Raw genomic sequence first — 14,684 nt, 5'->3', positions numbered from 1 at the left:
CACGCCCAATTTGTCTTGATTTTCAGTTAACGTTGCGTCATGATAACGTTATACTTTTCGCTAAGGCGGAAAACGCATTAAACATTTTAACCTGAACTTGCAGTATTATTGATTTATTGTGGAACCAAAGTGACGTTTCGGTAAAACGGTCGCTTAAGTCGGGGCAGATCATTGTTGAATGCGCGTTCTGGTATTATTTAAATTTAATGAATAATTATTTATATATTAGTATTGAATTACATCACAAGTTTCCACGATTTATTGTTGTTTGACGGCAGTGTTTAGTAATTAAGTATTACGTAATCGACTGAGAAATTTTTATTGCTTGCGATACATTGTAATAAGTTTTACAAAGAATCGTTATTAAAAAATAATAGTTTCTGAATATTTTTTTTTTACATAGAAACTTGAAATAATGTGTAACCTGTTTTTAGATGAACGGGAACGTTAGAAAATAAATTCAGGAAAATTTCAATTTCAAAATTGTAAAAATAATATTACATGCGTAAAAGCAAATAAATACGTACGTAAATTTGGATAAAAAATGCTGTAAAAGCCATTAAGTTAGTGACGATTTACACGCTATTACATCTAATAGTGCTACAAATTAAATCGCTTCACCGAACAAAAAAAAAATTTCCTTTTTACAGTAATATCAAGCCGCAGTTTAATAAGTAAATAATATCTGGCCCCAGAGTTAACGAAAAAAAGACAGTCGGCTTTGTTTTTGCAGAATTAGTCCCGAAAGCGGAGTTCCTTTTTCTCTTTGCCGGATGAACCAAATAAAATACATATTTAATTCCTATCTGTACGTAAAGCATTATATCGATCGCATTAGAAATTTGTAAATATGCTACTCCAAAGGAAACTTCTTCATTTAATTTTTCATATTAACGTAATTTCATTGTTTTAGTTGATTTCAAGCTTTTGTCTGATAATGATGAATTAATATATCTTCGATGTTAAAATCGGCTGCTGGAACATAGTCTATTAATTTTAATTTTTTTTTTCGATTCATATAACAAAACGTTTTACGTCCAGAATCGTTAATTTAGGGTTCGACTGAATAATGCACGAGAGGATAACTGATAGGCGTGTTTTGCATTTTATATGTGTGCTTTGTTATCGAATGCGGTTGGATATTCTCTTTTGAATATATATTTATATTAATTTCGTTTATATTTAGTAAAATTTTGCGAAAAACAGCATGAATTAATGCGAATTAATTATTATTAATTAACATGAATTTTAATGTAAACGAAATTTTTTTATGTATAAAGGTTATCCCTAAATAGGCAATAACCGTGATTTTTTAATAATTTATTTTAAGCTTAGGGGGCAAAATAATGAACTGAACGATACGCGTATTATTATGAGTAATATAGGACATCTAAAATCCATACAAATTATAATTTGAATTGACGTAAAATAAACCCTTCCAGTGCAAGTCAGGGTTAACAGAACCACTCCTACCGTGGCCGACAGTACCTATAGTCTGTCTATCGATACGATCATGCGTTCAGTAGCAAAAAAATAACCAAATAACAAACGTAAACAAATATCGTTAATTTCAGAGACGCTATAAATGTACACCGATTGTTCATTCCTCTTGGTTACCTTAATCATTTTCATTACCTTTTAATCTTAGTTACCTTTTCATTTTGTAAGAAAAAAACAATATTTATGCTCATAATAGGTCTAGTAAATAGAATGAATGATAGGTATAATAATTAAAATGAGGAATCGATTCTTAAACGTAAAACGAGGGTTCCTCGTTTAAATAACGGTAACGAAAAGTTAAAAGAAAAGTATTTCTTAATTTAAAAAAAATTGTGTGCGGATATTGCCGTAAAAAACTTGACAGCGTTGATTGCGACCGGTGCAGGTGTGTTAACTAGTTCTTTTAATCTATGAAAAATATATAAAATCTAAGCGGAAAAAATGTTAAAATTTTACCCGGAAAAGATGAAAAAAATTGAGGGAAAAATAGTATCGATGAATTAGTAATTTCGAAAGAGTTTTAAAAGAATTTTTAAAACGAGCGTCCTGGGTTCGTTAGTTTTAGAGATGGAAAAAAAGGATGGAGACTTAACGATTTTTGTCGGGTGGTTTTTTATTTATTTTAAATACACTAAATATTCGTTTCGTGAACTTTGACAGAAACTGAGCACAGTACAGATAATCGCATTAATGGTACCTGCCGAATCGGCTTAGAATTTTCAGCTAACTGAACAGCCTGCCGATAAGAGAGTTGAGAATTATTTTCAGCCGACCTAAATTCTGTTTAGAATTTTTGTTTTTAAATATTAAAATCCATTTTTAATTTGTTTATTTTCTGTGATTTACTATTTCTACGTATCAGACTGCGCTTGTATTACTCTCCTTATTTTATTTATTCTAGAACTTGCTGCATCATTGCTAAATTTGTTGTTCGGTTAATAATTCATTTGTTAATATTTTAGGTGGTATTATATATACAATTTTTTTATATAGCTAACGTAATTTTACCTGGTTTTGAACAAGATGTCCAATCTGATCACACCATGGACCACATTTTGTGTGAAAACAACAGTTTAGCCTGACGATCCTTACATTGTACAATAATTGCTGCTGGATTAACTGTAAAAAATTACATATGTAAAAATAGACTTTATAATTAATAATAAACTAATATTTATTTTACTTGATTGCTGTTTTTTAGGCACAGTTGCAGGCTTTTTGCCACAAGTTTGATTTTAATGTGCTTTTTCTATGCGCCAGAATAAACAAATTATACAATAATCTATTTATATTTAAATTTAAGGGGTATTTTACTTGATTCTGATTTGGGTCCGTATGACTTGCATGTTGAAAATAGAATATGGGTATTTATTTTAAAATTTAAATAAGTTTTAATTCAAGGTCTTCCAATAACAGCGTTGGGGGAAGCTCAGTAAAAATATTTTCTTATATTAGGTTATTAATTCTAATAAGTTGATTAATTTTGTTATGGACGCTGAATAATATTAAACTTTATTTTTATTTACCAAGGCTTTCTTGGCTATCGTGATTAAATTTGCATCGATTTATGTATAAAGTATTTTATATAACTCTTTATTTAAATTGCCAATTTTAGGGTATTACTAAAAATAAATATGTTAATTTGTTATCGATTTGTTTATGTTGAGACAAATGAATTAATTATTGTTTAAGTATTATCGGTTGCAGTAACTGACAAATTGTCTTGTACATTAGTTTTTGTGAAGTTGTTACACCAATTTTCTCAGGTCTGTTCTCATCTCCCTCATGCAGTCCAAGATAAATATGAGTATATTTTTATTTGATTTTCCAAAAAAAAGTCAATAAACAGTGCTTATTTGTTCACATAAGGTGAAAAGTATTGAGAGCATGTTGTTTTATGAGAATTTTGCAAAATTTATTTAATTACTTATTAATTTATCAAAAATCTATGATACTTAGATTTTTTGAAGCATTTCCATTTGCAAAATTTAATTTTTATTAACTTTTCAAAAAATAATGTTAGTTTTTTTGTAATTCTTATTTATTATTGTATATTAGTCTTGGCCTACAATTCTGTAGGTTCTTTGGGTTTGATTCCTGATCAGGTTTGATATTTTCACACGCTGAAAAACTATTTTGTTCTCATATTCATCTCAGAGAAAAAGCAGTGATTATAATTAGGCACAAACCAGTAGTTGTTAAGTAAATAAATATAAATAATTATTAATAGTTGATATATAGTGACTTGCTGGTGCCCTGACAACCTTTTATTTATTGTTTCATCTATCTTATAAAATGCTTGTGCAACCATGTTTGGCTGTAAATTATTAATCATCCTTTATTGTTAATTACATAAAGTTTAGAAAATATTTTGTACAAATTACAGTAAACTTACAGTTTATAACCACATTAAATGGTTTTTCAAGGATGTTAAAGTATGATCCCCATTACCTTATTTCTGTTCTATTTTTACAGTTTTTTTGTTATAAATTATTTCTGTGTATTAGCTTAAGGACTTTTTTTCATAATTAATTATTGTTTTCTAATAATGAAATATTTAAGTCAACCGCAACATAAAGACACTTTTATTCATTTTCTATGCTTTTCATATCCATTCAGATCATAATGCGTATAGATTATTATTTTATTTAAATTATATACAAACAAACAAAAACAAAATATAAACAAAAATAAAAAACAAAACAAAATAAAATACAAACAAAATATCAAAATAGTTTTTTTATTGTACCTTATCTATATAGCCCGACCTTGAAATTCAGAATACTAATTGGTACTTTTTTGTCTTTCTTAGTGTTTATTTAATTGGTTACACATTTTCATATTTCAGTTTTAAAACCACTAAAAATTGTTGAACACTGATAGTGTTCAATGCTAAATCACAGAAATAATGAAGTTTAATGCAGAATTGATTGTAGCCATAAGGATAGATTGTAGGTGTTTTTTTTTTAATGTTAGCAGACATTTCTGGTACAATTTTTAATTTTGTTGATGAGCAGAAAAGTAAAGAAAGGCTTAGAAAGCAATAATTAGTTTTTTCTTTGCTTGTTTCCAGAACAGCCTAGCCTAATCCATGATATTTCTGTGTTGATAATAATGAGGAAGTACCTATGCCCTTCAACTCCATCTTATCTTACAAAAGTAATTGCCCTAATCGCATTTCTTAAATCAGATTTCATAAGATCAAGAACACTTCCCATTTAATTGATCCTTAATCATTGCCGGTGGCATTTGAGAATTGAATATGTTTGGAAAACATATGAAATTTAACAGTTACTTCTTCATTATTTCCCCTCTCATTCTAGCTAAACCAGCTTGAGTTCACTACAAGACTAGTTTATCTTTAGATAAGATGAGATAAGATAAGCTTTTATTTATTGATTTTCTTTTTATTTTATTAACTGTTAAGTTACAATTTATAAGTTATATTGTCTAATTTAATAATTATTAAAGCTTTTTTATCAAATTGTAAAACAATTTGCTAACACAGTATTTATTTTCCCCTTTATTTTACTGCAAGCATTACTATGATGAAAAAGTACAAGCAAGCCTTAGAAAAGGTACATGATCAAAGAGAAGTAAACTCGCCTTCAAAACTATAATATTTCTCCTTTACGCATTGTTTGAAGAGTTCAAAATAAGTCAGCAGGTGGTCTGTGATAGGAGGAGGATGTATTGTCAACAAGTCAATTGTGAACTGTTTTTTACAAAATCCAGTAATATTAGAAAGAGGAAGGATGAAGCAGATGATTAACAGTTTATTTAGTCATCGCAACAATAATCCTTTAGTTTTTAATTGTATCTGTGCTAGGATTCAGATGACTGTTCTTGTTTGCTGTTCATGATCGAACAACATTTTTGAATTGTATTGCCCAAGTAGCAGTATAGTGACAGATTCTGTGGACTTAAATATCATATTCCTCCTTTCAGATGCATTTACATTCACCATACTGAATTGTTTGTAAGAGTTTGTTGATCCTCATACAGGCAGCCATATATATTTAGTTGATTCAATGAGGGGATCAGAAAAAGACGCTGTTAACAGGAATGTGAAAATGCCATAAAACGCTCAATATGTTATGTAAAAGACATTGGATACAGTAGCTTTAAAACCTACAGAATATGTAATTATATACAGTATTTAGCATTGATTTAATTATCTAAGACTTGCCCAGCTGGCGGAGGAATAATTTAAACACACGTGCTTGACAATGTATATCGTACATTTCTTTAAAATAAATTTGGCAAGGGAAGGGAACGTGGTTTTCCTCGTTATTTTATAACTTTCACCCATATATAAACTCCAAAAACAGGTGATATTGTAAAAGTTTATAATAATTAAATTGTCAAGTAAAATCCAGTGATGTATGTAAGCAATAGCAATGCTTACTATTTGTCATTGACCTGTTCCTAATTTGTATGTTGTATTGGAATAGGGTTACTTGTTTATAAAAAAACATTATATATATATATATTTCTTCTCTTAAATGGAAGGTGGTAAGAGTTATAAAATGAATACTAAATTGAAATCCCTTGCTGGCCTCTGTTGATAGATAAAATTTGTCAATGGTTGATGCTTTATTGTTTTACTTTCATTTATATTTTATGAGCATATTGTTCTTTCCAGTTTATGCATGTCATTTTATTGTTTTAGGTTTGCTTTGCTGCCGATTTAGTTATTGAAATACCGAGTAAATTACTCGATAACAACTCATATAGATTTGATTATTCTCCACCTTACGGTAGTCCACCGCCAAATACAACAATAGCTTCTCGTGATATAGGGGATAAAATACAATTTTCAAATGGATTACCTGGGACCAAGTATGATTTTTACTTGTACAATAATAATTCTAGTATACATGATGGGGCCACATGGACTGCATCCATTATAACTGGTGAGTATTAATTTTATTTTTACTTTGAATGACTTTTCATTAGTATTTATATGAATTTAGATTTACTGAATTAGTTGCTGTTATGATGTGTTCTTGTGAAAATATAGAGGTGTAAATTAGGGCAAGTTACTTCAGTGGTTTACTCCAATGTAATGGGAGTAGGATTGCTCTTGACCACCAAAATGGTTACTAATATAATGAAATATCTTCTTTTGTTGGATCCTTCCTGTGTGCGAATAAATCTTTTATTCTAATTGATTATTTGTTATTGTTAGTAAATTAATACCATTTGTAAATACTAAATCTAAAATTAGAGTACAGTTCTTAGAATTGTGTCGTCGAGGAAAATTCATGGATAACTGTTTAATTAATTTTACTAAAATTGATGAAGAGGCTGATATCTCATATGGTTCATGCAAAATAACTTGAGAATGTTTTGGCTAAAAAGGCACAAGCAACAGAAAAATTTATTCCCAAACTGTTAAATTTTGACTGTTTGTATTGGTGAGATGACTGCAAAGGAAATGATGGATGAAGTCTTTAAAGATCCAACACACCATAACTAGAGATGAAGAATGTGGGTATACACTGTTTTCTCTGAATCAATTTAATAAGGTCTATGGTCATGGTCATTAGTACAGTTGTGTTCGGAAAGTTGCTGTGCAGTATACTTTAGAATTATGTGGCGCATTCTGTTCTTTCAGCATTAGGTATGTGTTCCTACCTAATGCGGGTAGGACGACTACCCTACATTAGGGTTCTTCAGACTGCTACTTCACATAAAGCTTGAAGGAAAGAACTGCAACTTTTCTTCTACAAAGTATTTGAGAACTGAAACATACAAATGATGGCAAAAGGCTAGATATTGTCAACAGTTTAAATGTTTTATTAACCAAAGTTCCATAGGTATCCTGACATTATGTTTTTTACAGATGAAGCGTGGTCTCTACTGGGTGGGTATATTAATTCACAAAATACACAACTGTGGTCAACAACTAATCCCCATGAATTACTTGAACATCTTTACATGAAGCGAAAATTGGAGTCTGGGTCTTTGTGAATTAATGCACATCGTGGGTCCAATATTAAAAAAAATACAGTTAATAGTGATCGTTATTGTGCTGTTTTAACAAAATTCATTAGTCAATTAACAGAAGTGGAAATCAATCATTGTTGGTGTCAACAAGATGTGGCACCACAGCAAACACAGCTAACAGGTCGATGACTTTTTTACGAAATGTCTTTGGTGAATGAATCAATTTCAAGGGCTTTGTAGCCTGCACGATCAGTCAATCTGACTTACCCAGATTACTTTCTATGGGGGGCAGCGAAACAAGCAATGTATCCGCAGCAGACCATGCATAGTTAACAAACTAAAAACCGCAATAACAGTAAATATGTAGGTCATTCCAGTACGCCACTTGGTTAAAGTGTTTGAAAACAAATTGAAACATGTGCAGTCGTATTGATATTGGAGGAGATAATTTTGTTCAACACCTTTTATAAAAAACTATTCCAGTTATTGTAATAATCGTTTCTATAAAATAATGAAATAAAAATACAAAATAATAATTAAGAAAGTTTCATCATTATACTTCCTTAATTCCAGTGCACTGCAACTTTCTGAACGCATTGTATAATAGTGGCCAGATTGTTGGTTAATGATGACTAGTTTTTTATGCAGTATTTCATCTTGGAATAGTCGCTTTAATATGGGACTGGTAGAAAGGAAAAATTGTGCAGGCAGGCAGGTTTGGAATATGTAAAACAAATTGTTAGGGATGTAGGACGTAGGGGGTATACCAAAATGAAACAACTGGTACTAGATAGGGGATGTTGGAGAGCTGCATCGAACAAGTCAAATGACTGTAGACAAAAAAAAGTGTTCGTAGAACATGTTTGAAATTTATTATTTTAATATTTTAATTTATTTTGTTTCTTTAGAAATGATTATGATTTATGATAATGACAATATTGTTATGTAGAAGCATACTTAATAGTTGAGAAAATGTCTTAAACATGTGTATACTCATCGTACAATGATGCAGAAAATAATTTGCATGGTAGATATATGTTCATTCTAGGTTTTTGTGCTGAAAACTGTGTTAATCATTAAATTAACTGTAATTGTTATGAAACATTTAAAATAGTTATTAATTAGGTTCTGTTTGTAGTATAGAAGAGTTGTGTAATATATTTATTGAACTCTGAACAATGTGCTATTGTCTCATATATATATATATATATATATATATATATATATATATATATAATATATAAAATTCAATATGTTGAAAAGAAGTGTGTGTAAGAATACATCCAATTTTTTTTAATTTCTTTTGCTTTGTAGTTAAAATTTATATATTAGCATCATGTGTGTTGTATGATTTATTGTTGAAAAATACAAGGACATGTATTTGTTGGAATGAGCAAATAAATTAAAAAAATCCTTCATTATCTTGCAGTTTTTGTTTTTAAAATTATTATTATTTTCCGTATACCATTTGTGATATGTATTTATTTATAGTTCAGTTTTGTATTGAGAAATTAATATTTATTTAAATGTGAGTAATGTAAATTGTATTATTACTTTATGAAAATTTCTATGATAAGTAAGTGCTAGCATATTTTATTTGACATAATATTCAAAGTAAATGTGTCAAATCTTAACAAAAATAGTAAAAGATTTTTCAAGAATTTATGGTTACTGAGACACTTATACACATAAACTTAAACTTACTTGCTCATGTAGAAATGAAGTAATAAAAAAATATTTGAGACTAGATGATTAAATCTCATGTGAACTAATTTGATTATTTTAATACTTCTATACGTGAAGAACTTGTAAGGTCCTTGAATTATTTTGTGTTGTTGGATGTATTAATTATTACACCTCTTAATAATAAATATTAGTATATTTATTTTTAACTTATTGTATTCTATTTTTCTATCTACTGAATTTTCCTCAAATTTGCTACTATGTCCTTTATTGTCTGTGAACAATGACAGCCAAATTTTCTGTGTAATTAATTTTTCTATATATATCAAATACTTTACTGAAATTTTTTTAAGATTCATATTATTCCTCTGTACTGTTAAAATGTTTTAAATTGTATTAATATAAACCACCTAGTAGAAAATATTGAGATAAAATATATCTTAATTTTACCATGAAAATACTTTCATGGGATCCTGCATCCTTAGTCATAATATTGTAATATTATGGCAAGTATAAATACAAAAAAAAAATATTACATATAAATACAAACAAAATTTTAGCAAAACAATCAGACGTGTTTGAGGGAGTTGCAGTCTTAAAAAGACTGCAACAGATAGCAACACTCACATAATAAATAAATACGCAATTTTCATTGTTTTAGTATTTAAAATTTTTAATATGCAGTTTAATTCAATATTTAAATCATGACTGAGGATGCGGGATCCTGGGAAAGTACTTTCATGGAAAAATTAAGATAAGATAAGTATTATCTAAATAACCTGTACTAGGTGGTTTATATTAGAATTTATAAAATGTTACAAGGTCTGTTCAAGAAATATGTAGACTGTTTGAATTGCTCGGGTCCAGTTGGTTCGGGTCAAATCCGCTTGGCGTCGCCATGTTTGTACAGATTAGCTGATTACAATGCAGTTTTTTGATTGCAAATATCGTTATTGGTTGCTTAGCTACACAGTTGTTTGTAAAGTGTGTTTTTTCGTTTGTCAGATTTTAGAATGAGTGACTTGAACGAGCAAAGAGTTGTTGTGAAATTTTGTGTTAAACTTGGAAAATCTGCGAGTGAAACTTTTGATATGCTCAAGACGGCTTACGGCGACATTGCTATCAAGTGTGCGACATGTTTTAAGTGGCATGGACGTTTTAAAGATGGTCATCAGTCGATTGAAGACAATGAGCATCCTGAACGTCCTTCCACATCAACTGATGACTCACATATAGACAAAATCATCACCCTGGTTTGGGCAAATCGACATCTGACCATCAGAGAGTTTGCTGAAAATTGTGGGATAATATCAGTTGGATCATATTACGAGATTTTAATCGAAAAATTGAAGATGCACCGCATTGCTGCAAAATTTCTTCCGTTCCAGATGATGACGGATGACCAAAAAGCCTACCGTGTCCAGGCTTGTCAAGAATTGCTTGAATCTTCAGAAGAAGATGAAAGTTCTTGTCAAGGAACATAACAGGTGATGAATCTTGGATGTACGGTTTTGAAACAAAGGTTCAATCATCCCAGTGGGTGGGTGAAACATCTCAGAGAGCAAAAATAGCTCGCCAAGTTCGTTCCAGTGTGAAGGTGATGTTGACAGTTTTTTTTTTTATGCTAAGGGCGTAGTCCACCATGAGAACCTCCCCCAAGGCTCCACAGTGAACCAGACTTACTACATTGAAGTTCTTAAATATCTGGGGAGGCTATCTGGTAGAAAAGGCCAGAAATGTGGAAGAGTGGTGACTGGTTTTTTATCATGATAACGCTCCAGCCCATTCAGTCCTCAGAACTCATGAGTGTTTGGCCAAACACTCGATCACTGTTCTTCCTCACCCATCCTACTCACCTGACCTCGCTCCTTGTGACTTCTTCTAGTTCTCCAAACTCAAAAGACCTTTGAAAGGAAGAAGATTTGAGACGATTCCCAAGATTTAGGCAAATTCAATGAAGGAACTGAAGAACATCACAAAAGAAGCGTTCCAGGACTGTTTTCAAAAGTGGAAACACTGTTGGGATAAGTGTGTGCGTCAGGGAGGAGAGTACTTTGAAGGGGACATAGACAAGTAATTTCTAAATAAAGTACATTTTGTTTTATGACGTTAGTCTACATATTTTTTGAACACCTCGTATAAAGTTGTGCAACCCAAATGACAACAAATTGTTTAAAGCCTTTTTATTAATTTACAAAATAATATTAACATTTATAAAAGTGTTACTTACAAGTTTATAATAAGTGCTTGAAATGTCCACCATGATTTTCAATACAAGCATCAATGCGTTTTCTTACATTATACATTTTTAGTGTAGCAGCAGTGATATATGATATACAGTCCTCAATATTTTGTTTAAGTTCATCAAGTGGATGCGGGTTGTTTGAGTACACATTATCTTTCAAAAAGCCCTACAAATAAAAATCAGGAGGACTCAGATTCGGTGAACAAAGAGGCCATAGATCGTGAGAAATTATCTGGTCATCGAAATTGCATACTAGTATTTACTGTGTGTGCAGTTGCACCGTCTTGTTGTAGCCAGCAATCACGTTCATCAGCATGTAGCAAAGCTATAAACTGTCTTATTATTTCTTGATACCGTTCAGCTGTGATGGTCTCTGAAAAAAAGATAGGTCCCTACAATTCTCTAACGAGATACACCATACCACACTCCAATTTTTTGTGAATGTAATGGCTGTTCATGGAACACATGCGGGTTCTCTGAAGACCATATTCTGTAATTTTGACTGTTAACATATCTGCTAAGATGAAACCAAGCTTCATTGGTGAAAAAGACCTTGTCTAGAACAGAATATCATTTCAAATGAAACTTCTAAACCACCAACAATATTGCATTCCTTTCTTCTTATCTGGTTTTTGGAGTTGATGACTTACGTTAATCCAGTACAGATTTAATCTTAGAACTTTATGAACGCTTTTGTAAGATAGCCCAATGTGGTTAGAAAGCTTTTGAAGAGACTTTTTTGGAGAATGAAGAAGTGTTTCATTTATCGTCTGCAGACTGTCAGTTAAAACACTTGGATAGCTGGTATGCTTACAGTCATGCACACCACCTGTATCCCAAAAACTATGAAATAAACAACATATTGTGGTTTTGCTTGGTGCATTAGCATCTGGAAAAGCATTTAAAAAATCTTCTTGCCACTTTGCACAACAATAAAGATACGTTGTTCTTGCATAAATGATATTCCTGCTCAGACTAAGCAAACTGCTTGATGCTACACGCACTGTTGCCTGGAGGCGTGATCTAGCAGTGCTACCAAACACTATTGTTACACAAAAAATTACCATAATTTAAATATCTTTTACAAATTTAACTGCCATTCCTACAAAGTAGAAAAATTTAAGTTGTACAACAGTTATATATGGATTAGGATCACTCTGTGTGTGTGTGTGTGTGTGTGTGTGTGTGTGTGTGTATATATATATATATATAGTCTGTATATTGCCTTGTGTTTTTATCTTTATGTTACTTTGTGTTAGTATAACCTAAATAATGAAGATTTAAAATATATACAAAAAAAGAAGATATTGCCGTTTTTGCGACACACAATAAAACACATCAAATTTGATTCAGCAGCAAATTCTGTGATTCTTGCTTTCAAATGTTGAAAGCAATTTGATGTAAACTCACAGGTAAAAATCTATATATGTGAAGACTGATGATCGGGTGGCAATGCCTTCCATCCACATTCTGTTTATCTGTTACTTTAATGATAATATTAGCAATGTTTTTATAGTTTGCAGGAAATTTATGTTGTTAAAATATGATATTCTTTCCTTTCATTGTGGGTATTTTAGTAAAATAAAGTATTTAAAGTATTAAAGTATTTAGAAGTATTTTCATACTGCTGGGTAGGAAGAATAGGTTGAAGGCATGGTCATCATAATCGCTGGGCTTTAATTTTTACCTTTGGGTTACATCAAATGAACAGTGAAAGTAAATAAATACTTTGCTTGTCAGACTAAACAAACACTTAAAAGCAAGAATCCCAGAGGTTGTTGAATCTGTAAAATCTAGTATGTTTTATATGTATGGCAAGAACTAGGCATACAAGAAACAAGTATCGAATTGAATTTAATATCTTATTAAACGTTTGTGAGTTGTCAGTTCATTTACCACATGTGAAAGGTAGATGAAAACACAGTTTAACTGTATGGTCATAATTAAAATCCACTTCTATAGCATATTCTTCAGTCATCAGTGTGTGAATGAATACCTTGCAACAAACGCATTGAAAAACCTTGCTACATATCACAATATTTGATATAATATTCAAAATGTTTCAAATATACCTCAGCATCCTTACTGTTTGCCTGTTTCCACTCTTACTTTCGTATATTTATATGTTTAGAACTTTCACGAACAGCTGCATGACATTATCATGAAATTTTACATTAATGGTTGCTACATTGAGCAAGACTTTTTATTATAAATAGTATATTTAAAGCTGTTCGAGAAATTGGGAACAAAATTATTGAAACTGTAGTCATATTGGTTTTTTGCTGGTGAAACATTCTGACATTTTAGTCTATTAACAGATTATGAAATGCATAAATATTTCTTTGGATATTTTACACGTTAATAATCAATTTACATATAATAATCAGTGATTTTATTCAATAATAATGAACTGTGTAGCTGTCTGTTTAGGTAGTTATTTATGTTTAGTTTCCAATAATAATTGAGAATGATTTTTGTTTGTATAAATTTATAATATATTATTATTTATTTATAGATCCAGATCCTCCATCAAATTTATCAGTCAGTGTTCGTAGTGGTAAAGTAGCACATGTTTCATGGTCACCTCCAGCATTAGGGCATTACACTGGTTTCAAAATGAAGGTAATTTTTTTCATTAGTTATACTCTGATTTAAAAGTTTTCACTTATGTTTTATTTACATGTTAAATACTTTTTTTAAATTGTTTTCATGATTATGCTTAAATATCTGGCTATAGTTGCAATATTTTTATAAGAAGTTGTGGAAAGTTGAAAGTAATTAATGGTGTCTGCATGCAAAATACTTAGGTTAATTAGGTATGGTATAAATAATCAGTTCTTTTGTATAATGATGATTGTTTTGTTATATAATTGTATTAAATTAAAAATATAATTACCTAAAATTACCTAAATTAAAACATTAAGAATATAAACAAATAAAACAATTAATAAAAACAAAACAAAAATATCACTTGAAAAGCAAAAGGTTAAATAATAAAAATAAAGATAATGTTTACTAGGTATCTGTGAACACTAAGTAAATTATTTATTATTGGTTTCAGCATATTTTTTATCAAATTTTACATGACAATCATGTGTCATCTTGTGTTTAAAAAAATTGAAGTTAAATTCAAAGTGAATGATAAAATTTCTAATAAAATAGTATTTTTGTTACTGTTAACAAATGCACTGGACATAATCTATAGGTCTCATTCGATTTATTTTGCCATTCTAGCATTTTTTGTTATATATATATATATATATATATATATATATATATATATATATCTTTTAATGTAAAATAT

At 30.1% G+C, this 14,684-nt stretch overlaps 1 protein-coding gene across 5 annotated transcripts in view; it reads left to right on the top strand.

Annotated features, from left to right (window-relative positions):
* The window catches only part of Ptp10D (Protein tyrosine phosphatase 10D), a 212,031-nt gene that overhangs the window by 88,496 nt on the left and 108,851 nt on the right, over positions 1–14,684 (top strand). For all 5 annotated transcript variants that reach the window (XM_075358141.1, XM_075358144.1, XM_075358140.1 and 2 more), the window contains exons 2-3: positions 6,173–6,416; positions 13,896–14,002. In XM_075358141.1, coding sequence (XP_075214256.1) covers positions 6,173–6,416; positions 13,896–14,002 — 351 coding nt within the window. The remainder of the gene's footprint in view (positions 1–6,172; positions 6,417–13,895; positions 14,003–14,684) is intronic.

Source organism: Lycorma delicatula, chromosome 2 (assembly GCF_047948215.1).
Source record: "Lycorma delicatula isolate Av1 chromosome 2, ASM4794821v1, whole genome shotgun sequence".
Taxonomy (NCBI): domain Eukaryota; kingdom Metazoa; phylum Arthropoda; class Insecta; order Hemiptera; family Fulgoridae; genus Lycorma; species Lycorma delicatula.
This window is presented reverse-complemented; position numbering and strand designations above follow the sequence as displayed.